Source organism: Perca fluviatilis, chromosome 3, assembly GCF_010015445.1.
Source record: "Perca fluviatilis chromosome 3, GENO_Pfluv_1.0, whole genome shotgun sequence".
NCBI classification, from domain to species: domain Eukaryota; kingdom Metazoa; phylum Chordata; class Actinopteri; order Perciformes; family Percidae; genus Perca; species Perca fluviatilis.
This window is the reverse complement of record NC_053114.1, coordinates 22,000,969-22,024,169: the sequence shown is the minus strand read 5'-3', so window position 1 is coordinate 22,024,169 and position 23,201 is coordinate 22,000,969. Positions and strand designations below refer to the sequence as shown.

Here is a 23,201-nt window from a genome sequence, read left to right as displayed (position 1 = left end):
AGAAGAACAAAAGAGCCTTAAAGAATCACCAAATGGAAATCGACTTCTGCATTTCAGCTTATTTTGTTGTTTTAGAGAGTTTGGTCTCAGTGGCCAGGAGGCTTGTGCATTACTCTGGAGACATCGGGCTAGTGTTGAACTGTTGATGGTGCACCTCATTACTGTAGCTTGGTGCCCCTCTAAGGACTGATTAAGGATTAAGCACATTTAAGAGTACCAGCACGTACAAACTGCATCCTCCTTGTTTCATTATCCACGCACAGCTCCTTCATCTATAGCTTACTGTATATGCGTGCAGAACCCCAGTGACCTGCATTGTATAGTAGGATCCATCAAAAACAGCCCAGTGAGTCTATTCTGCACCAATCCACCACTGGCACAGCAACAGCCGTTTCATCCGTCCCTTTCTCAAATGTTAATATGTAGAACTTGGGGTGGGGGGTGATGGGGGTGAAGAAGCAAAAGAAAATTTAAATCTTTCATGCGACTGCTGGCCAGACTTCTTTTTTCTTTTTCTTTTTTAAACCTCATAATAATGATAATGATGATGTCTGACACTCTCAGACATAGGGCAGCAGAGGAGAGATAATAGGCGACAGCAACTAATCAGAAAATGTGGCAACTCTACAATTATATTTGTACATACCAGTAACGAGTCAAAGACAGGGTGATTATTTTTTCAAAAAATGTGCACAACTGCTGCCTTTTTGAGCAACAGCTTTACTTTAATACGTCGTTACCTTACTTAAGTAGAAATCTTGGGTATCTATACTTTACTGGAGTAATTATTTTACAGCATACTTTTACTTCTACATTTTCACGCAATTATCTGTACTTTCTACTCCTTATATTTAAAAAATAGCCTCCTTACTCCTATTTCAGTTTGGCTTGTTTTCATTCCGGCTTGTCATTGTTCAAAAAAACACACACAAAAAAAAACCTATCCAGATAAATCGCGCCATCCGGAGAGAGTGAATTTGATTGTGGTTGGATGAGAAGTATAAAGATATACCATTCCGACACACTATTGGTTTGTACGCGATCCATCGCACCTGCAGACCCGATGCTAATACGGCATCGGTGCCTTAACGACTGTTATCTACCGGACCGAATAGCAACGCGGATTTCCATGCCTTATTTAGGTGCCACTTAAATGACTGCGCTTCTCTCTGATGCTCCGAAAACGGACGTTAGAGGGAACTAAAACATTGCCGCACGGGACGCTAGTTGACAGCAGCTAATGTTAGCCTACCATTAGCTAGCAGCTGGAGTAAACACGGTTAAAATGCTGACAGCTAAACGGTGTAAAAGTGTGTCCGTATTTCACTCAGACGCGTTTTCATTACTCGCGACAATCTCAGCATCTCCACATGCAGCCACTGACCAAGCGGGAGTGAGAACCTTCTTATATACGGTCTATGGTGAGAACGGGTGAAATTAATTTCCTTGTTTCTGTTATGAAGACGAGACGTGTGTGACTCGAACATCTCACATTTACCAACAAAACGTACAGCGAAAGACCGTGCAAAACTTTTCAGATGGCATTTTTTTCGCCTTACATTACTTTTACTTTTATACTTTATGTAGTTTTTAAACCAGTACTTTTACACTTTTACTTGAGTAAAAAGCTTGAGTTGATACTTCAACTTCTACAGAAGTCTTTTCAAACCCTAGTATCTATACTTCTACTTGAGTAATGAATGTTAATACTTTTGACACCTCTGACCACAATCTCAATCTTTTGTTGTATTTCTTTTGTTTTTTATGGGTCTTATCTTCTGACTGACAAGTATCCATGACAGAGCCATCAAGTCCATCTCATAATCTCCTGCTGCTAAGTGATGATCTCATAGATGCAACTTTACATTGAAGTGCTTTTTGTCAGAAATAACAACAAAATAGACACTGTAATGGAAAGTACTTCAGGAGAAAAACCGTTTATGTATTGGTTTGTAAATGGGCATATTTTTGGCAACAGGGTTCTCTGACTGGGATTCATGTTGGAAGCTTACTTACTTTCATTTTCTTATAACTGGCAGTTGATAATTGTCAGTTGGTTGTGCAATTTCTGTTGCATTTGGTTGTACTAGTGCAGTGCCTGTTCAAAAGGCGCCCACTCATCCAAACAAGCCCGTATTAAAATGATGAATAGACTGCATTGATAAAGCGCTTTCATCCAAAGCAATTCCAATTCCAAAAGTCTTTTTGTACACTGTGTATAAATGTGGTACCTATGTATTTAGGCATTTTATCACATGCATCCTTGTAGATTTAGGTCAAGCTTGTTGAAGTTGGGTGAGTATTGTCTGTGAGGTTGCTCAGTGCAAGTCATTGCATACACCAGATTTTCTGTTTTAAGTCTTTACGTGGATTGGGTCACTCATGGACATTTGTACTCTTGTCCTAAAACCATCCTGTTGTTTGGAGTAGCAGTTGTCTCAGCCAAAGGTTCTTTAGCACTCTCACAATGTCTGCTTCAGAAATCTCTTGTTATCTGGCTCAAATCATCATTCTTTCTTATCTCACGTCTTTCCCTGATACTGAAGAGCACACCTGCCTGGTGACGCTGCCATCACCATGCTCTGAGAAAGAGATTGTGTTAAATGCATGATGTGTGAAGCTAGGTTTCTGTCTGATAGTGCTGTGCATTATAGCTGTAGAGCTGAACGTTTCATATCATCAGACTTCAGACTATTTTTTCCCTCATTCTTCATGTAATCCATGCTCTTTGACACACTTACACTCTTTACACACAGAGACTAATCCGCAGATGTGAGAGTCTGTTTTAATAAGAGGGTTTTCAGATGTGTGAGGTAATTTAAATGATGATTGTTGTTTTTCTAGCAAGAAAAGTTGAAGCCAAAGTTGAAGCCAAAGAAGTATTGAAGCCAAAGGAGTATTGTTTCACATGTTCTCACTTTTCTAACTATCTACTGTACTCTGGTGAACTCTCCAAATTATTTAATACCCTCCCTCAGATCCAGTGCTGTTCCTGAATCATACAGGCTGATCTTTGCTCAAGATGACACTGATATTACACAGATTTTCACATTTTTGGTTTATTAATAGAGGTTTAATTCTTCTATACTGTAAGTCCAATAGTTTAAATTGTCCTTGTGTGCTACCACTAAAACACATTCAAAGGAATTTTTAAACACTTAACTCACCTTGGATGATTTGTGTCTCCGAACACACAAACACCGATTATTTTACACATTTTGAATTGATAATCAACACCACATTATGTACAAAGAGTCAAGAGTTTAACGCTCTTTAAAACCTCACCGTATTAAGATAACACACTTAGCATTTTTCACATTCTTAAAGAAAATATATATCTGTATAACAAGTATTTCACCACTCACCCCTAGTGGTACCTGGCCATGCTAATAATATTGGATTTGGTGAGGTTTTGAGATATCCACTTCTGATCATTCTGGCACTATCCCAGTACAATAGATGAAAATTAGTTTTCAGTGTGAAAAGAAAGAGGGGGAACCGTAGCAGCTGCCTTTTCAGAAATGGTGTCCTAGTTAGTGGAGATAATCCATCGAGCTCGCAATGGGCACTTTTCATTGAGAACTACTTTTCTCTTGTAAATAAATAAATAAGTAAGCTTGGTGAAGTCTGTCCGAAGTAACCATTGTTCCCCAAAAGAGATGCTGTTGCTGTTGAGGCACGGCTCCGCATCATGGAATCAGAATCATATGCTTCCGTAGCTAGCCAGCGCCACGTAGTTGATGCGGGCCAACATACTGTAGCTTCTGTAGCTTCTGCTAGCAGTCCCCCGGCAGACCCTGAGCAGCCGGGCGAGTGGGTGACGGTCCGAGGGAAGCGTAGCGTTAGATCTAAACCAGGGAGTGCACATGATGACGGTTGCTCTAAACCGGAGCATCTTCGCCTCTCTAACAGTTTCTCCCTACTCAGTGATACACCCGTTGAGAAGCCAATTCTGGTTATTGGGAGCTCTATGCTGCGACATGTGAAGCCGGCGGCCCCAGCGGCTGCGGTCATATGTGTCCCCGGGGCTAGAGCGGGCGATATATCCCATCTAAAGCTGCTGGCTAAAAAGAACCGTAAATACAGTAAGATCATACTTCACGTAGGTGGTAATGGTGGTAAATCGGAGATCACTAAAATTAATGTTGAGTCACATTGTGCATACGCAAAGACAATGTCGGACTCAGTAGTGTTCTCTGGACCCCTTCCAAACCTGACCAGTGATGAAATGTACAGCCGTAGGCTACGTCATCCTTCCACCGCTGGTTGTCGGGGTGGTGCCCAGCTAATGATGTGGGCTATGTGAATAACTGGAGGGCTTTGGGGAAAGCCTGGTCTGATTAGCAGAGACGGCATTCATCCCACCTGGGACGGAGCCGCTCTCATATCAAAAATCTATTATCGGTCATAAACTAGGACAACCCAAGTTTGATATTAGTAATCAGAGGTGCAGTGCTACGCGCCCCTCTGTGCTTCCGTTGGAGCAGTCGCCCACTCATAGTCTAATAAGCACGGTGTCTTTCCCCTGGCTCAGATCGGTTAAATCAAAGGTAAACAAAAGATGCGCTATACTTAACAACCTAATTAGAATTAAAACGACTGCAACGATAGAACAAAATAGGAAAATTAGATGTGGACTATTAAATATTAGATCTCTGTCTTCTAAAGCAGTATTGGTAAACAATTTGATATCAGATAATAAAATTGATTTATTTTGTCTTACTGAAACCTGGCTGGGCCATGAAGAATATGTCAGTCTAAATGAAGCCACTCCCAGTCATATTAATACTCAAATTCCTAGAGGCTCAGGCCGAGGAGGGGGAGTTGCAGCCATCTTTGATTCAAGCCTGTTAATTAATCCTAAACCTAAACTAAATTATAACTCGTTTGAGAGTCTTGTTCTTAATCTTCAAAATCCAAAATGGAAAACATTACAGCCAATTATATTCGTTGTTATTTACAGGGCTCCAGGTCCGTATTCTGAATTTTTATCTGAATTCTCAGAGTTTTTATCATGTTTAGTCCTTAAATCAGACAAAGTACTTATTGTAGGTGATTTAAATATCCATGTGGACATTGACAATGATAGCCTTAGTACTGCTTTCAACTCATTATTAGATTCAATCGGTTTCAGTCAGAGTGTGCACAAGGCGACGCACTGTTTTAATCACACCCTCGACCTTGTGCTGGCATATGGTATTGAAATTGAGGATTTACTAATATTTCCGCTGAATTCAGTATTATCAGATCATTCTTTAATTACTTTCAAATTCTTACTACCTGACTATACTAAATTAGATAAAAACTTCTACACTAGATGCCTATCTGACAGTGCTATAGCTAAATTTAAGGAAGATATTCCAACAGCATTTGACTCTTTGTCATGCCTTAACATAACAGAGGACCTTTATGTTAACCTCAGTCCCTCTCAAATTGATACATTTGTAGAGCGGTGCGCACGTAATCCTGCCTACGGATCGAATTTTAGACTCCGTTGCTCCCCTCAAAAAGAAGATGATTAAGCAAAGGAAACTAGCACCTTGGTATAACTCCCAAACTCGCAAATTAAAACAAATCTCGCGAAACCTCCAAAGTAAATGGCGTTCCACCAAAGTGGAAGAATCTTGTTTGGATTGGCAAGAAAGTCTCAAAACCTATAGGAAGGCCCTAAGAAAGGCCAGATCAGACTATTACTCATCACTAATAGAAGAAAATAAGAACAACCCAAGGTTTCTTTTCAGCACTGTAGCCAGGCTGACAGATAGTCACAGCTCTACTGAGCCATCTATTCCTCTAGCTCTGAGTAGTGATGACTTCATGAGCTTCTTTAATGATAAAATTATAACAATTAGAGATAAAATCTATCACCTTTTGCCCTCAACTTCTAACGTCTCATCTTTAAACGCAGGAACGCTGGAAAGAACGACTATTCCCGACATATACTTAGACTGCTTTTATCCTATAGACCTTCAACAATTAATGTTAAAGATATCCTCAGCTAAGCCATCTACCTGTCTCTTAGACCCCATCCCAACGAGACTACTCAAAGAAACGTTACCCGTGGTTAACACTTCATTACTAGATATGATCAATATGTCCTTATTAACAGGTTATGTACCGCAGTCATTTAAAATAGCTGTGATAAAACCTCTTCTGAAAAAACCCACCCTCGATCTTGAGGTCTTAGCAAACTATAGACCTATATCTAACCTTCCCTTTCTATCCAAGATCCTTGAGAAGGTAGTTGCTAATCAGTTATGTGATTTTCTACATAGCAATAGTTTATTTGATGACTTTCAATCAGGATTTAGATAGAATCATAGCACAGAGATGGCACTGGTGAAAATTACTAACGACCTTCTAACTGCTGCAGACAAAGGACTTGTCTCCATTCTTGTTTTACTAGATCTTAGTGCTGCATTTGACACTATTGACCATACCATCTTGTTACAGAGACTGGAACACTTAGTTGGCATTAAAGGAATTGCACTAAGCTGGTTTAAGTCCTATTTCTCTGAGCGATCCCAATTTGTTAACATTAACGACAAACCCTCCAAGGACGCTAAAGTTAGCCATGGCGTTCTTCAAGGCTCAGTGCTTGGACCAATTTTATTTTCCTTATATATGCTTCTCTAGGTAATATTATTAGGAAACACTCAATTAACTTTCACTGTTACGCAGACAACACCCAATTATGTCTGTCAATTAAGCCAGACGAAAGTGGTCAGTTAGCTAAACTTCAAGCGTGTATTAAAAGAAGTTATTGTGATGGGAACAACGCACCTCCGAACTTCATTATCTAAAGATATAGCTACTCTGAATGGTATTGCCCTGGCCTCCAGCACTACTGTCAGAAATTTAGGAGTTATTTTCGATCAGGATATATCCTTCAATGCCCACTTAAAACAAAGCCTCAAGAACAGCCTTTTTCCATCTTCGTAACATTGCCAAAATTAGGAATATCCTGTCTCAAAACGATGCTGAAAAATTAGTCCATGCATTCGTTACTTCCAGGCTAGACTACTGTAATTCCTTACTATCAGGTTGCTCAAATAAGTCCCTTAAGACTCTCCAGCTGATCCAGAATGCTGCAGCACGTGTTCTGACGAGAACTAAGAGAAGAGATCATATTTCTCCTGTATTGGCTTCTCTGCATTGGCTTCCTGTGAAATCTAGGATCAAATTTAAAATCCTCCTCCTGACCTACAAAGCTCTAAATGGTCAACTTAGTACCTTATTGTCCTAGTAGAGCACTACGCTCCCAGAATGCAGAGCTACTTGTGGTTCCTAGAGTCTCTAAAAGTAGACTGGGGCCAGAGCCTTCAGCTATCAGGCTCCGCTCCTGTGGAACCAGCTGGGGAGAGTTCTAGCCCGACCAGGCACCTCTCTTTAACCTGCCTCTCTTAGTTATGCCATTATAATTCTAGACTGCTGAACTGAAGTTCCTTCCTTCCTATGACACACTAAGCTGCTCTCTCATCTCTACTTGTTTCCTTTTGTATGCATCCTGTCCCAGAAATGCTTGTTACTAACCTAGCTCTGGGGAGTTTACTCCCCGGAGTCTTTATGTTTCTTTATGTTTCTCGGGAATTGCAGAGAATCGCAGAGTATAGCTCTGCAATTCCCGGCCGCGTCCTGCTGCGTTCTGCTGCGTCCTGCTGCGTCCGCCGCATCCACCCATGCTCTGCAGCGCCACGTTACATCCCGCAACGCCCTGCTGTGATGTTCATATGCACAGAGTAGTCAGGATCCGATATAGGAGACTGCACTACTCAGTATGACACGATGTGCCCTGCTATGACATGAACTTCCACGATGACCTTCGAAGTCACTGTTCCATTATCTTTAATGTGACTATTATTTGCCACTGTTCATCACACCCCCAACCGTCCCCGTCAGACACCGCCTACCAAGAGTCTGGGTCTGCCGAGGTTTCTTCCTAAAAGGGAGTTTTTCCTTGCCACTGTCGCAATAGCCACTGCTAATGCTTACTCTTGAGGGAATTACTGTAATTGTTGGGGTTTTGGAATTTATAGAGTGTGGTCTAGACCTACTCTATCTGTAAAGTGTCTTGAGATAACTCTGTTATGATTTGATACTATAAATAAATTGAATTGAAATTGAATTGAGATTGTTTGTTTATTGACTCGGGGTGGCATCTGAAGTCTTAATGGTGGCGATCTCACAACCTCAGCAAATAACATTAACATCACACATTTTCTTAAATTCTGAGTAAACAATTTTTTTACACTGAGATTGTTTTTATTATTCCAGGGAGCACTGGAGTACATAAGCTGTGATTCTGAAATTATAATATTCCTGCTTAAAGCTGCACTAATCAATATTTTTTATGTTAACATTGTATCAAATGAGTGTGATGCATGTAGTGTGAAAGGGGTCAGTTCCCCTCAGCTCTACGCTACATGGCGTTTTAGAGTCTTGCGGTTTACTCTCACAGCTCTCATATGCATTTTTAGCAGAGTTCTTTTCAGGATTTGATCAATCCACTGTACACTACGTGCTCAGTCCCAAACAGCAAACGGACACAGTTAGCAACTAGCTGGTAAACAAAGTAGAGCATTTAGCAGCTAAAGAGCCATGTATTTCTCTCAGGAGTTGGTGGAGACCAAAACAGAGCTAAAAGGAGATTGCGTTCTTCAGGTGGCCAGAAACAAGACTCTAAATGGATGCTAATGTTTAGTTTATTTTAGTTTAGTTTATTTTAGTTAGTAGTTGCATGGTGTTTGGCGAATGTGCATATAAGCAATTTTTTGCTAACATGTTTGCTTATAAAGTTATAACAGGTCAATGTTGTGTTTACAGTTTGTTGTGCTGACCCCAACTTAAGTGACCAAAAAAACTAATAATGCTGTTTTAAAGATCATTTTTGGTGGTGTCTACTACTGCGTTTAGCCAGAGTCAAAATTCTAGAAACAAATAGTTTCTGAATGCGCTGCCTTCCAATTGATGTAGTACTGATGTACATGAGCTCAGTTGCAGTTGCTGTGATATAAAGAAAATCCTACATGAAGTGTATGCACTGCTCTATCAACGTTTCTCTCTTTTTCACATAATAACACAGTACCGACAAATATCCTTCCCCATTTGTTACGGTCTGTCCATCTTTGATATTTTCGGTGATGAGTCCAAAAATCACAATAGAGTTTTGATCAAAGACTCTTGTGCCTTTTTGAAAAACGAATCCTGTGGCAGTGATGTGTGTAAAAAAACTGTGCTCTATGTCTCTGTCCCTCAGGTGAGCACCTGCGTGTCTGTCCTCAGGGATATACTTGCTGCACATCCGAGATGGAGGACAAACTCAACCAGCAGAGCAAACTGGAGTTTGAGAACTTGGTCGAGGAGAGCAGCCATAATATGAGGACGACATTTGTCTCGAGGCATAAAAAGTTTGATGGTAAGCTAAATTGATCTATTTGACATGCAGATAATGAAATACATTTTAATTTGTATCCCCATCAAGACACACTGTCAAACTTGGAAATGCAGAATGATATAAAAATTAATAATTACTGACTGTTACTGTGTGAGCATGTATTTTTTCATACACATGGTCCTCATCTTCTTCAGTACAGTACTTTTTATCTTTATCTTGGCTCATACCAGCTACCTTATGATACATAATCATAAGTTTGTCTAACTAGTCATCATTTCTGCTGTTCCACACTTACATACATAGACTATATAGACCTGTAACAATTATCACATAATTGTCTAATTGTCAATTTTTTTAACATAATCTTTGTTTAACCGCCATTAACAGCTAACATAAGCAAGATCTTAAGGCGTATGACTGGTAATTGTTGATTATTTTTTAGATATGCCAAATTGTAATAATATAAGTGATTATTGGTTGGATTATATATTTTTTATTATTATTTAAATTGTTAGTTGTTAGGCATTTTTTACTTCATAGGCTGCGCACCTGTGTCATTACATTATCTTAATCACATAACAGGGATATATTGCTAAATATGTATCCTGGAATTCATTCTAAACTTTAATTTGTTTCAAAAAGTAATAAATAAATATTTTTTTTAAATTTGACTGAAAGAGACAATTATATTTTTAATCACAATTATTTCTGAGATAATTAATTGTACAGCAACATTTGGAATTGTTACAACTCTAAGACCATTTGCTTTTTCTGACTGACTAATGGGATGCTCTGGCAATGCTCAGTGTGTTGGTGCTTTGTGCAACTTCTCCCAACATGAATTTACTCCCATACTGACTGAACAAGACAACACTAATGTGGGTTTCTAAAGAAAAAATGTTACTGCAGTTCTATATGCTTGAATGCAAACCTGTCTGTAAGACTAAAGTCATGGTGCACAGTATTAGATCAAGGTGCTACAGTGCCTTCATGCCACTTATACATTCAGTGCTTAGTCTGGTCTTTGATTCTCTGTTCTCATTATTAGTCAGTTACTTAATTTAAAATTCTATTTAAAAAAAAAAAAAAAAAAAACTTCAGTGAATAGAATCAAATTGTCTGGTTATGATCAAAAAAACATTTTCCTTGGCAGTAAATACATTTGTCATACATGCTGTTTAAAAAAAGATCAGTGAGTTGCAGCCGTGACCCTATGTACCAGAAAAATCTATGAGCCTTTTCTGTCCCTCAGACGTCTACGATTCTGCACAAGTAATGTCAATGTGCAGACGGGAGAGGGAATGCATCTCCCTCAATAGGAAAAGAGAGATGCTAATGAATGTTGAATCAGGACATTTTCTGTGGTCCTTGGCATGTCTGAAATCCGCTAAATTTTTTTCTCTTTATGTGATATCAAGTGTGATAAACAAACTGAAAACTGTATACCGGAACCAGAAAGGACATAGCTGGAATAAGAAAGGTGGATGTTTCATCTGGCTAAAAACCATCAAAAATAGTTTCTTTTAAGTTTGTTACTGCTGAGTGTTAAATGATCCATCTGTCAGATTGGCAGTCAGTTGAGGACAATACCTGAATGTCCCTGGAACTACAGTTTGATTGCTAATATTTGAATTGGTAGTTTATCAGTATGCTTTTTAAACATAGGTTAAAGAGGTGATACGTTTTGGATGCTTGAATGAAGAATCTAGATAAGTATATCCTATCCCAGTTTATTTTGCCTGCATTTACATTAATCACATACAGAAGTGTTATTTCCAATTTTCTTTTCTTCAATTATGTATTTATATTAAATAAGGCCTTGATCATTCATTGGTCTCACAATTACGGATGCAAGGTTACAGGAGATGGTCCGAGCCAATCCTACGGATCGTTATCTGGTCCAATCCAGGCATATTTTAATGGCTCGTATCGGCTAAAATAAAGCAGATCAAATTCCGATTCTTTCTTCACTGTACTCTACTGTGTTTTGTTCACATCAGCCTGCTAGTGTTGCAACACTGCTCTCCTTCACTGTACATCAGCCTACTGTACAAGTATTTCCTGCACATGCAAGTGAAAATTAGAGCGTGAATGTGAATAATTAGACACTGAGGTTGACAAAACGCTAGTCTCGCATTGCCAGACGTTCCTCCACAATGCTGCGGAGGAGGGTCTGGCTAGTCCACACAGCATTCCGGGATGAGAGAAATACGTGCTCTGGTTTATTGGTATTTCTTTAAACCAATCACAATCGTCTTGGGTGGTGCTAAGCGCCGGACGGAGCCACGGTGCCGCTGCAAAATAGCCTCGGGAAGGAACTTGTTCTGGTGGAAACTCAGATTGGACAGATAGTCTAGCTAGCTGTCTTGATTTACCCTGCAGAGATCTGAGGAGCAGTTAACGGGCACCCGGCCAGAAAAAGTGACATCCGGTGAAATTTCCGGCAGCACCGGACAATGCCGGAAGTAGAACATTGTCGATATAGACTAGCAAAACGCTAACAAATCTCTCCTCTCTCTTTCTTGTTAGCAAAGAGCAAGGTGCAAAACATTCAGGTAGCAGCTCATCATTTTTAGCCAGCGCTGAACGTCACTTTCACCAAGCGGGTCATATCAGTTGTCACTAACTAATTCTGTGAGTACCATGAAAATAAACTTGTCTGTTGTTTGGTTAAAGTGATCTGTGCAGTCATTGTCTTTACTGGCCCAAAGATTATTTGGCAAGAACCTCCGCTCTGTAACACCACTGTACAACTGTGAGTTTTTCAGTAGCTCCCAATGCACCAACCGACCGATCCGCCTTCTCTCCAGCTGATCGTGACAATTTCAGTCACATTCTGCAATTAAACTTTCATTCACATTATATCATTAATTTAAGCTTTCAAGCTTAATATTTTAGAACCAGGCCCTTCAGCATTTGGATCAAGAAGCTCATTAAAAAATAAGGTGTGTCAGATTAAGTAGGATACAACTGTTAGTTCAAGGTGCCAGATATATTTCCAATTGACATTTAGGTAAATATACAGTAAGTACTAGATCGGCCTCTGTATTAAATGACTCAGATTGGGATCAGGGGCCAAGAAAACTTGGATCGGGACATCCCTAAAGCTTACAATAATAAACCCTCTGTATTAGCAGTAACACTCAGTCTTTACAGTTGTGTCTTATTATTGTTTACTTTTAATTGTTTGATTTATTAATAATAATAATACATTTTATTTATAGTGCTTTTTCTTTTTTTCTTACTGCTTTCTATCTAATTATGACAATAGGACATCCACTATATATGTTATTTAAGCAGTCCTAAAGGAATCCTCATTTTACCGCACAGCAAGCGATTTCAAGATTAAGTTTATTTAAAGTTGAGGGAATAAGTTACTTTAAAGGTTACACTTTGCAAGGCCTTAGTTTCAAAACACTTTTAAAATACTTTTACACAAAGAAGTGTCGTTAGTGTTCGGCGCACCGGAGAACTCAGGATCCTGCAGACAATGCAAGGAAGTTGAAGCACACCATTTTCTGCATTTCTGAAAGAAATGTGTGGGAGTTCTGTTTTAGGTGATCATTTCAACCAATATTCTTCAACTTATGAAAGTAATGTTTCTGTGTTTTCTCTCTCACTTGAACTAAGCTGGCATGAATGCAGAAAAAAACTGTACTGTGCTCTGTTGTCTTTGTATCATACACATGCATACAGTTTGCAACAAAAGGCAAATATATAAAATGCAATCTCATTTGAGAATGTATGGAATTTATGAATCTTAAATCCTGTTATTGATCACATGAAATAATAATAAAAACATCCAAGAAACTCAAAGAAACAGACTGGAAGGTGTTTCTGAGGAATGGACACGGGACTAGAAATAACCAACCAATAATTACATCCTAAAAAAGGTTCAGCTCCTCTTCTGTAAAACCTTTAATTGGTAGCCATAGGTTATGCAAGTGTTGCTGGATTGTTTGAAATGTGCAGTTAAATGCTTTAAAAGCTGGAATGTATTGCAAAGTATTTTACTGCATTAATAGCATTATTTTGAAGACAAGGCCTCTGGAACAATGTCCATATATCTGTGCAGTTATATAGTGACACTGGTGACACAAATCACTTATGTAATTCCATCTTCTACACATGCCCATATTGCCAGTCCACTCAACATCACATTCCTTCTCCTTGCGTTAAGCTCTCTCCACCTCCATGGGGTTTGAATCATCCCTCATCAATTTTACATGCCCTCATTTCTGTCCCCAGTTATTTATAGGGCCCTATTATGAAAACCTTAACTTACTTTTTGATTACTGACTGCTTCCCCTGGAGGCCTGTGGGTTTTGATGCATTATTGAGCAATCCTGAAGCCATAAATGACTGTTGCACACTAGAATTAAGGTTTGGGTATTCTGAATGTCCAATCATCTGGCTGAGAAATCTTTTCCTCCATCTCTAAGTGTGCATTGTATTCTCCCAGAGAGGCTTGGAGTCCGGCTATATTCAAGTCCAATTGATATGCACGTGGAGAGAGAAACTCACAACCAACTTTGTAGTGTTGCAACTCGGCATTTCTTTGTCTCAGTGCCATTCCTAACAGGTTTGTTTTCATTAGTCTCTGAAAGCATTAGTGTTCTCTGCTGTGGCTTAGTGGGTGCCCTAAAGTAACCTGAATTAAGGAAAAGAAATAGTTACAATATCTATACGTGAGAGAGAAAGCTGCAGAGCTGGAGAAACACTAGATGTGTGAAAGAGGCAGAGTTGCATCACATCTGTTAAAGTTCTGGTAAAGCAAAAATAAATGTGTTCAAAGTCTGTCACACCACAGTAAAATGAAGTATTAACCACCCAGCTAAATTAAAGGGTTTATTATTATTTATTTTTTTAGGATTCTTCACGCCTTTTAGTGTGTTATATAGTTTTTTGTGTATGTAATAGATGTATAAAGTAAAAAAAAAAAAAAAAAAGCCTAAAAACGGCTCGCCCACATTCCTGTTTGAAATTCCGCAATAAATGATGTCATTGATTGAGAAAGCAAGGCCAGTTTTTCAAATGTGCCCATAGGTGCTGCCTGAGCAAGCACAGCCTGCCCAGTGGCTTGCTTGAATTTGGATAACCAATCACAACAGAGTGGGTCAGCTGACCAATCAGAGCAGGCTGGGCTTTTCTGGAAGACAGGCCAAGAGCTCAGACAGAGTGTTTCAGATAGAGGCACTGGAGCAATGTCCAGTATAAGAAACATAATAGGTTTTTTGAACATCAAATCATGTAAACCTATTCTAGGAGACCCCAGTAGTACAAATATGACGCTAAAAAGGAGCATAATAGGGGCTCTTTAAGTATTGTTACAAACGGTTAAGCTAACCAGGCTTGTTAAACAACAAAGAACACGAACTAACATGGCCGGTAACATTAAACACCCTGTCTCCTTTTTCCTATGTGTTGTGGTTAACATGAGGATGAGACTAACTAGCCTGGATGAGTGCAACTCTTTCCTACTTCTAGAGGGGTTTGTGTTGTGTCAAACTGACTCACTTATGAAGTTGTTTTTGTTGGCGTTCGAAGACAGGCCCGCTGACTTGATGACCACGCTTCTTGAGAGCCCTCCGCTCCGGCGTTCCAGTGTCCTTCATCGAGACCGCCAACACACGGGGGTGGTGCAGCTCCAGCCTATCGTTGAGTTTGCGCTCCTTCTTGTAGTTCAGGTTTTAAAAGGTGTATTTACAAAAGTGTGTGTTGTGGGAAAACAAGAATAGTTTTTCAGCATCTTCATCTTTAATCAGAAACCGTCTTTCTCTTGGTTTGTTTCTCCAATAGTTTTCCATATGGTAGCGTGGCTCTCCAGCCTCAGCCTGCAGCAGCCTTTATTTAACAGCCTTGGGTTATTATTATTATTATTATTATTATTATTATTATTATTATTATTATTATTATTATTATTATTAATAATAATAATAATAATAATAATAATAATAATAATAATAATAATAAGATTAGAATGATCTGAAATACTTACTAAACTCTCTGAAATAAGACTTTCACCTTAAATTTCCTCTTAAATAGCTTTAGGGAATAACATTTCTCTACCTCATGACAATGTAATACCTATATAATGTTGTTGCTTTGCTTGAAGCTACAATATTTCAATTTACATTGAGTGAAATAATAAAATATGGCTGCACTTTACATCAATTCAGTCGAAGTGTCTTTTTGTTCAGCATTTTATACATTCCTGCAATTCAGCAGCATAGTCTTTGACAACTACCAGTCGGTCTCTGGGAGTTTAAGAGATTAATTGACAGGATTGGAGAGCAGTTTGACTCATTTGTATATCCAGTATAACCTTTCTGTTTGTTCTTTTGGTATGGTAGATGCTCATTAGGTTCAGTTTGGTTGATGTTTTTCTATGGAGACCTCAGCAGGAGATTAGTGTGTGTGGTTGGTTGACTAAAGTCTGGGTTGAGCAGTAGCCTTGGATGACTGAGCTCTTTGATCCTGCCCCAGTAGAGCTTCTCCACTCAATGTTGAGAGCCGCAGTGTCCCTCATTCACTTCAACAATCCCTTATTCACACCCGACTTAAACCAAGACTGACTCGAAACACAACACCCCGTTCTCTCTAATCTGTGGTCTTTACAAATTCACAAGCTCCTAGTGGACTGTGTAAGACACCAAACACACAAGGCAAAAAAAAAACTCTATTTCAGTTATTACATTCCAGAGATTCATTCTGCATCTTTAACATTTTAGTTCAAGATAACATGCCTCAGAGATGAGGAATTTTGTCTTTTCGGCTTTTATTGGAAAATAAAAGTCCTCTTTTCTTCTGTCAGATAGAGATCAGCAGACCCATCTTTTCCTGGGCTTAATATTTAATTATATCTTGATTGTTTTTATGTTAATTGTTAGTGTATTAACGTTGTTGGTGCACCATAGAATACTTATTGAATAATATGAAGAATAAGCACATTTTCTATGTATGAAAGAGGAATAAACCAGACCTAAAATATTCGACTCATCATAGTCAACTCTTTAGTTTTGTGCATGATACTGTGACATCTTTTAAACAAATAGAGGAGAAAACAAAGCTTTGATAGGAAATCATGGAGTGATGAGTCACAGTCAACAGTGCACTTCAAAATCAACCCCAAAACAACAGACGGAAAGATGGGAATCTGTGAACCAACAGGTTGTAACTTAATATCTCAACAGCAATGTCTCATGGAGTAATGGACAATCATTTTCCTTCAATTTAAGCACATTTTCTGCTCATAAAAACCTTTTTATTTAATGTAGTTGGTGATTAAACGCTTTTGATCTTTCATATCCAATCAATAAAGCTTGCAGCTTTAGCTTTGTGAGCACTGCTGGTTGGTGCATTGCGAAAAGCAATATTGCCATGTTTACTTTTAGCCAAGAGCCCTTCAAATAAGGATTAATGAAGCACTACAATTAACCAAAGACCTTATTTTGAATGTAAATTGGTCTGCATTATAGTATAATAATGGAGGAAAGCTTCTAATTATGAGGTCTAGAAATACCTTAAATTGGGCTTCGGTAAGAGATGAATCCGAATCAGAAATCAGTACGTTTTTTTGCATATACAAGGAATTTGTCATGGTGTTGTTGGTGCATGTCACACATTATCAAATATAAGAAGGATAAAAATAATATAAACCATATACAAATTGTATGTATTAATAACAATAAAATAAATGTAAAATAAATAATAAAATAAGTTAAACAGTAGTAAAAAAGGAACGCTACAGCAGAGTAGGTACAGTGGCATGTAGAGCCAGAGGTGTAGTGTGGAGAGAGTCAGGGCGGATTCCGTTCCTTGTTGATAAGGCTAGTGGCGGAGGGAAAAAAACTGTTTATGTGGCGTGTGGTTGAGGTCCTGATGGACATCAGCCTCCTGCCAGAGGGGAGTGGCTCTATTGTACCTCTTTTTATATATACATATATATATATATATATATAAAGAGGTACAATAAAGCCCTCCCTATATATACATATATATGTATGTATATATATATATATATGTATGTATATATATATATATATGTATGTATGTATATGTATGTATATGTATATATATATATATATATATGTATGTATATATATATATATATATATATGTGTATGTATATGTATGTATATGTATATATATATATATATATATATATATGTATATGTATATATATGTATGTATATGTATGTATATATATATATATATGTATATATATATATATATGTGTGTATATATATATATATGTGTGTATATATGTATGTATGTATGTATGTATGTATGTATGTATGTATATATATATATATAAGAGGTACAATAGAGCGCTGCACCTGTTTAGGCTTAACTACAACCTTGTAACTGATAAACACTTAAATGCTAGCCTACATTTCAAATGTTTAGAATCCATCACTAAATTAATTCGGTATTATATTAAAATTATTTTAGAAAATATTCATAAAAAAATCTCATGTACTCCCTGCAGTACTTCAATGTTATCCTAGGGGTAGTAGTACCCCCATTTGAGAAACACTGATTTAGGCAATATAAAAGCCTGAACAAGGGCTATTATTGTCTTGTTTGTCTATTAATCTAGATTCTGACTTTCAGAGTCAAGCTTTCTTTAATGCTGGATGCAAACAACCAAAACGATTCTTCTTCCTGAGCTTCATCATGTTTACGTCTATAGTTTCATCTGGGTGACAGTGAATAAACACAACATAGTAAATGTTCTGACTTCATTATTTTGATTTTATATATATATAACCTCTAGTAATCTACTAACTTCCCCAGACATCACAAACTCAGAGTCCTTACATTTATTATTCATGTTTGACATTCATTGGAGAATTTACCAAGTAAAAATTAGAAAATGCCCACAATCCATAGCTTACATCAAGTGGTTACATCAAAACTGGATCTCAAAGGTCCTCATTATGCAATTTCACCCCAGTTCAGCTCTGAAGTTTTGAACTAGAATTATAATTACCCTTTCTTGTCATAACAAGCATTATAATACTTTTAGGAAATAAAACAATTTGTTCACGTAAAAATGTTGAGACTTCATCTTTAATATCCTCAATGTAAAAACGTCTGTTTTTCTTCTGTTACCTTAAATTATAGTTACTTTACTCATTTAATTACTCCCTGCACAAGCTGCACTGCTGCAGACTGAGTACTTGGGTTTGTGGACTGATTTATCCTTTGTGCATAATATAATAGTGAACATTATTAATTTATACTATGAATAAATTTAATAAAGAGGTTACACTTGATACACAGTGCAAGATTCTGATGAGATTTGGCCCCATTTAGATATTACATTCTAGTTGAAAGTCTGGCTGCTATAGCTCGCTGGACACTAATTTGGCAGAGGTAAACTTGCTAAATACATTGGGTTCTGTGGGGGCCTGGGCACTTATTAGCCCACAATGTGGAGAGTATCTGTAATCATACTCAAGTTAATTCATAAGATTAACAAAACTAAAAAATATATATAGCTGCTACCCATTGTGGTTGCTATATTTTTTAATAAAGTAACAGCTAAGAAATGCAAAGTTTGGATTTCACTGTAAAAGGAAAGCCAACATAACATAACTGTGCCATGTATTCCTTGGGTTAAAATTGTTGTCGAGGGCAAGGGTCATGCTTCTTTTTTGTCTTGATTTCCCTTATGACTATGCCTCTTTGCCAAATATATAATTTGTTGTTATATGAATATACTACTATATCTAGCTGGCATTAGAGGTGCCCTGTGGAGTTTTCTTGTAAACAAATAAAAATTATGTTTACATTTAATGTTACTCACTAAAACATATTGTGTGTTTGAGGTCTAACAAATGTGATTTGTCTTTAAAAGTTTGAAACCTGCATTTTTTACATCCATGTTTACTAAAAAGCAGTCTTCTTCTTTCCTACCTTTGTTGACGCATTGCTGCATATTTTGGCGCAATACATTCACGTGTCAATCAGTACAACAGTGTGACACCACTGGAAGGAATGTGTTTTACGTCACCCGAGTGCATGTGTGTGCGCATGTGCATCCTTGTGCTTATGCATGAGATAAACAAAATGGTGGCCCACTCATAGAAAAAAACACAACTGAAGGTCAAAAACTACTTAAAACTGTCCGGTAGTGACATTTTTGTGTCACTTCAGATTACAAATATTACAATTAAGCAACCCCACAGACTGGGCTAAAACGTTGTCAAATTTCACTAACCTGCTTTAGTAAATAACTAAGACAATCAAATTCAAACATACAACCCAAGTCAATTTTATTTGTATACAAATTAAAAGCTACTGATAACCGGAGTCAAATTCCTTGTATGCAAAAGAACACTTGGCCAATTAGCCTTTCGCCGAACCCCGTCCCCCTTAGTTACTGTTGCTACGTCCAACAAACAAATGGTCAAACACAAATAGCGTGACAGATTGCCATGACGGGAAGAGGTATACCCGTGCGTGTCAGTGACCTTTTTTGGAGCAATACCTGCGCGATATCCTCCAGATCGAGGCAAAAGGGGTTACAGTATGCAGTGGAGGGATATATTCAAATTATAAAAATATGCAATGAAGGAGACACGACTACTATTGAGGCTAATGCTTACCGGTCTCAAGCGAAATCTGAGAAACCCCATGACCTGTACCTCAAATGCTACATGAAAGATAAAAACTTGCTTGTTGGGGCGCTATGTTCGACTTTGTTGTGAACTGACGAAAAATAAAGTTGGGGAGCTCAAAGACCCAGCACAACAGCAGCTAATGTAGCTAGCGTTAGCTAACATGTTAACTAATGTTGGCTAAAGCTAAAGGGCTCGTTAAACTTAGTTTAGAGAGTAGGTTAACATTCTGGCAATGATATCCATGGTAATCATAACTTTGGTCCAATTTGTGTTCTTGCCTCTAGTTAGTAGATCTAGACATCACGGTAACTAGCGTTAGTTAGCCGTTAGCCTTACCTTTGAGTAGACATATTTATGCTTCGTAATGTTCGACACATTTAACTGGGAGTGGGGCCGTCCACACTGTTTTATCCATTGTAGACACCGCTCACGTTGTGTTTTCGGCTTTAGGAATGGAAAGAACACAACTCCTCCAGACAATCTCTCGGGGTATCTAGTGTCCGATTTACAAACGCCGTGGGCGCACCGCTTCACCATTTTGCTTGGAGTCAGTGTTTGTCGGACCTGCTCACATAGTAACGGTTGCTATGATGTGTGATTGGACAATGGCCGTTTTGGGGGAGGGGCTGGCGACAGGTCAATTAAACTGATTCTGATTCTGATATCATACATCACAATCCTTACACACCTGAAAGGAAAATTAAAGAAAGCGTGACTTTGCCCTTCTGACACTAAATTAGACACCTCCTAGTACAGGACGCATTACACTAGGCATGGGTCGGTATAAGATTCTGATGGTATGATAACCTTCAGCAAAAATAGAACGGTTTCACGGTATTGTGGTATTGCAATTACAGCTTTAAAATTTATTATTTTTTAAATGTATGGGTAAAAAAAAATTATATGTATTTTATTTTTAAACACACTAGCAGGGAGACAGATTTCCAAACTGCATTTTCTGTCCTTGAAGACTCATAAAAAACAGCACATACCTTAGGAATGGTATGACAACACTTTTTAGTGGTTTTGAAACCATGATTTTTTCAAAACCATGGTATACCTTGAAACCGGTAACCGGCCAATGCCTACATTACACAGGATAAAACAAATGTACAGGACTCACAGGACACCACAGGACTCTGTAACCATCTGATGGTATGAGACTGTTATAACACAGGAGATTACAGTAAATTACACACAGGGCAGGACACCGGTGAGGACAGGGCATACTTTGATTTCACCCCTACAGTCCAGTTATGTGGCTGAAAGCTCTGTGACAGTTGCATGTCAATTTCAAATGAAATCTAAAACCATGTGGACATGCAGTTCCTGGAAGTGTTCATAAATAAATAACCTCTGTTTTGGTGCCCCTGTGTTATCCTAAGTGAATGTCAGGAAGACTGTAATTCTCTGAGGACGGAGGGAATGGGGTCTGTCCAGCATTGCTCTAGCTGAGAATTGGTGGCAGCCTCCATCATCTGGCACAGGCTACAGCCCGGTGTCACTTTTGTACTTCAGGATGGATGGCTCTGTATGGCCTGGACACTGTTAACTTTGTCCCACTGGTGAGCTTCAAGGAGAGGCTATAAGAGGCATACCTTTTTCACAAGCCACAGTAGCAAAAATGAGAAGGAAATCCACGGGCCTGGTGCAATGTGATTCTTCTTTTCAATATATTTATTAAATTTAAACTTTCTGTCACATATTGAAACATATACACTGTGAAAACTCAATTACAAAAAATCCTGTCCTTGGGATATTGAGTTTGCTCGGGCTACAGCTGAGATCATGCCGTCTATGGAGACTGATGAAAAATGTTTCCCTCTTCCTGCAAAGGTGGCGATATGCCTCCCTTATAGATCCCCACTGTTCTGTCTCCTTTTGATCTCCATGCATCATTTAAAAATTGACTGAATGGTTGGCATAATTTTTAGTTTAGCACTTCAAGTGCTATGAATATGTACATTTTAAAACCTGATCATGAGATACATAAGAGAAGCTGTCTATGTATACAGTACCCTAACTATAGGATAATTTCGACATTATATGAAACAAAAGCAAAGGGTTAAAGTAGTGAAGATTTTGCAGGATATGTCTATTAACATTTGTCCTGAAAACGGACTACATTGAAATTAAAGAGGGGTTTAAGTTTGGCAGTATGCTTGTGATTAAGGGTTAACACTTAACATGTAGAAGGCAGGGTAAATTGTGGTATGGTAATATCAGACATTAGAAGGCAATTATTATTCAAGATGCTAGTTATTGTTGGTAAATTGCCTATACTTAGTGTATGAAATGATGTAATAATAGTTTGAGAAATTCCCAGGGAAGTAAAGTGTTTTCTTTAAATAATTGTAGATACAGTATAAGGAGCACATAATCTGTCTGTGGCCATAGCATGGGTGTGCATCTAAAAGCCCATGGTTCATTTCCGGAAAAAAATGGTACAGTTGACAAATAAAACATCTCTTTGGAATGACATAGCTGTACAAAAATATCTTTTTAACCAAAACAATAATTTTGATTCTACCAAACTTCTTGAGTGAATGTACTGTATGAGTGACCACAACGGTGTTGTGTCTGGCCATGGCCGCAGTTCTGCTCTTGCCTAGACAAAAGCTAACCATTTAAGAAATTACAAAGTAACAAGGGCAGAAACCAACAATACACAGACTGTTTTTTTTTTTTTTACTTCTGAGAACCTCAGTATCCTCACTCAGGCGCAGAAAAAACTCTGCAGGATGGCTTAGTCTAACAAAGCTCTGCATGGAAGCTTTCATAGGAAGAGGCACTCAAACAGCCAGGTTGAGACAAAGCTGCTTATCCACGGGGTCACAGTAATGCAATGGTGTGTGCAGCCAATTTGCTCCTTGCTATTCAACAGCTCTGAATATCAACCATGGGAGGAAATCACTTTGATTTTCTGAGCCTTGCTAATTGACTTCTCCAGTGCATCTTAACACTGAACTCAGATCTTGGTTGACACAGAGACGCCCTCAGCAAAGGTGGATTTTGTAAATATAATTAACTGAACTGTAGCTTTGCCCCCGAGTTCTGGCATAGAGCCAAGTCTGAAAGAAGTTAAGTTGGTAACTACTTTACGTGTTACTAGTCATAATTAATTACATTGCTACTTTACCGGGGGTAATGGTCCAGGCAGTGTCATTAGATTGCAG

The 23,201-nt window shown here is 38.3% G+C and overlaps 1 protein-coding gene across 3 annotated transcripts in view; it reads left to right on the top strand.

Annotated features, from left to right (window-relative positions):
* Positions 1-23,201, top strand: part of gpc6a (glypican 6a) — a 165,032-nt gene that overhangs the window by 27,456 nt on the left and 114,375 nt on the right. For all 3 annotated transcript variants that reach the window (XM_039795002.1, XM_039795001.1, XM_039795003.1), the window contains exon 2: positions 9,257-9,415. In XM_039795002.1, coding sequence (XP_039650936.1) covers positions 9,257-9,415 — 159 coding nt within the window. The remainder of the gene's footprint in view (positions 1-9,256; positions 9,416-23,201) is intronic.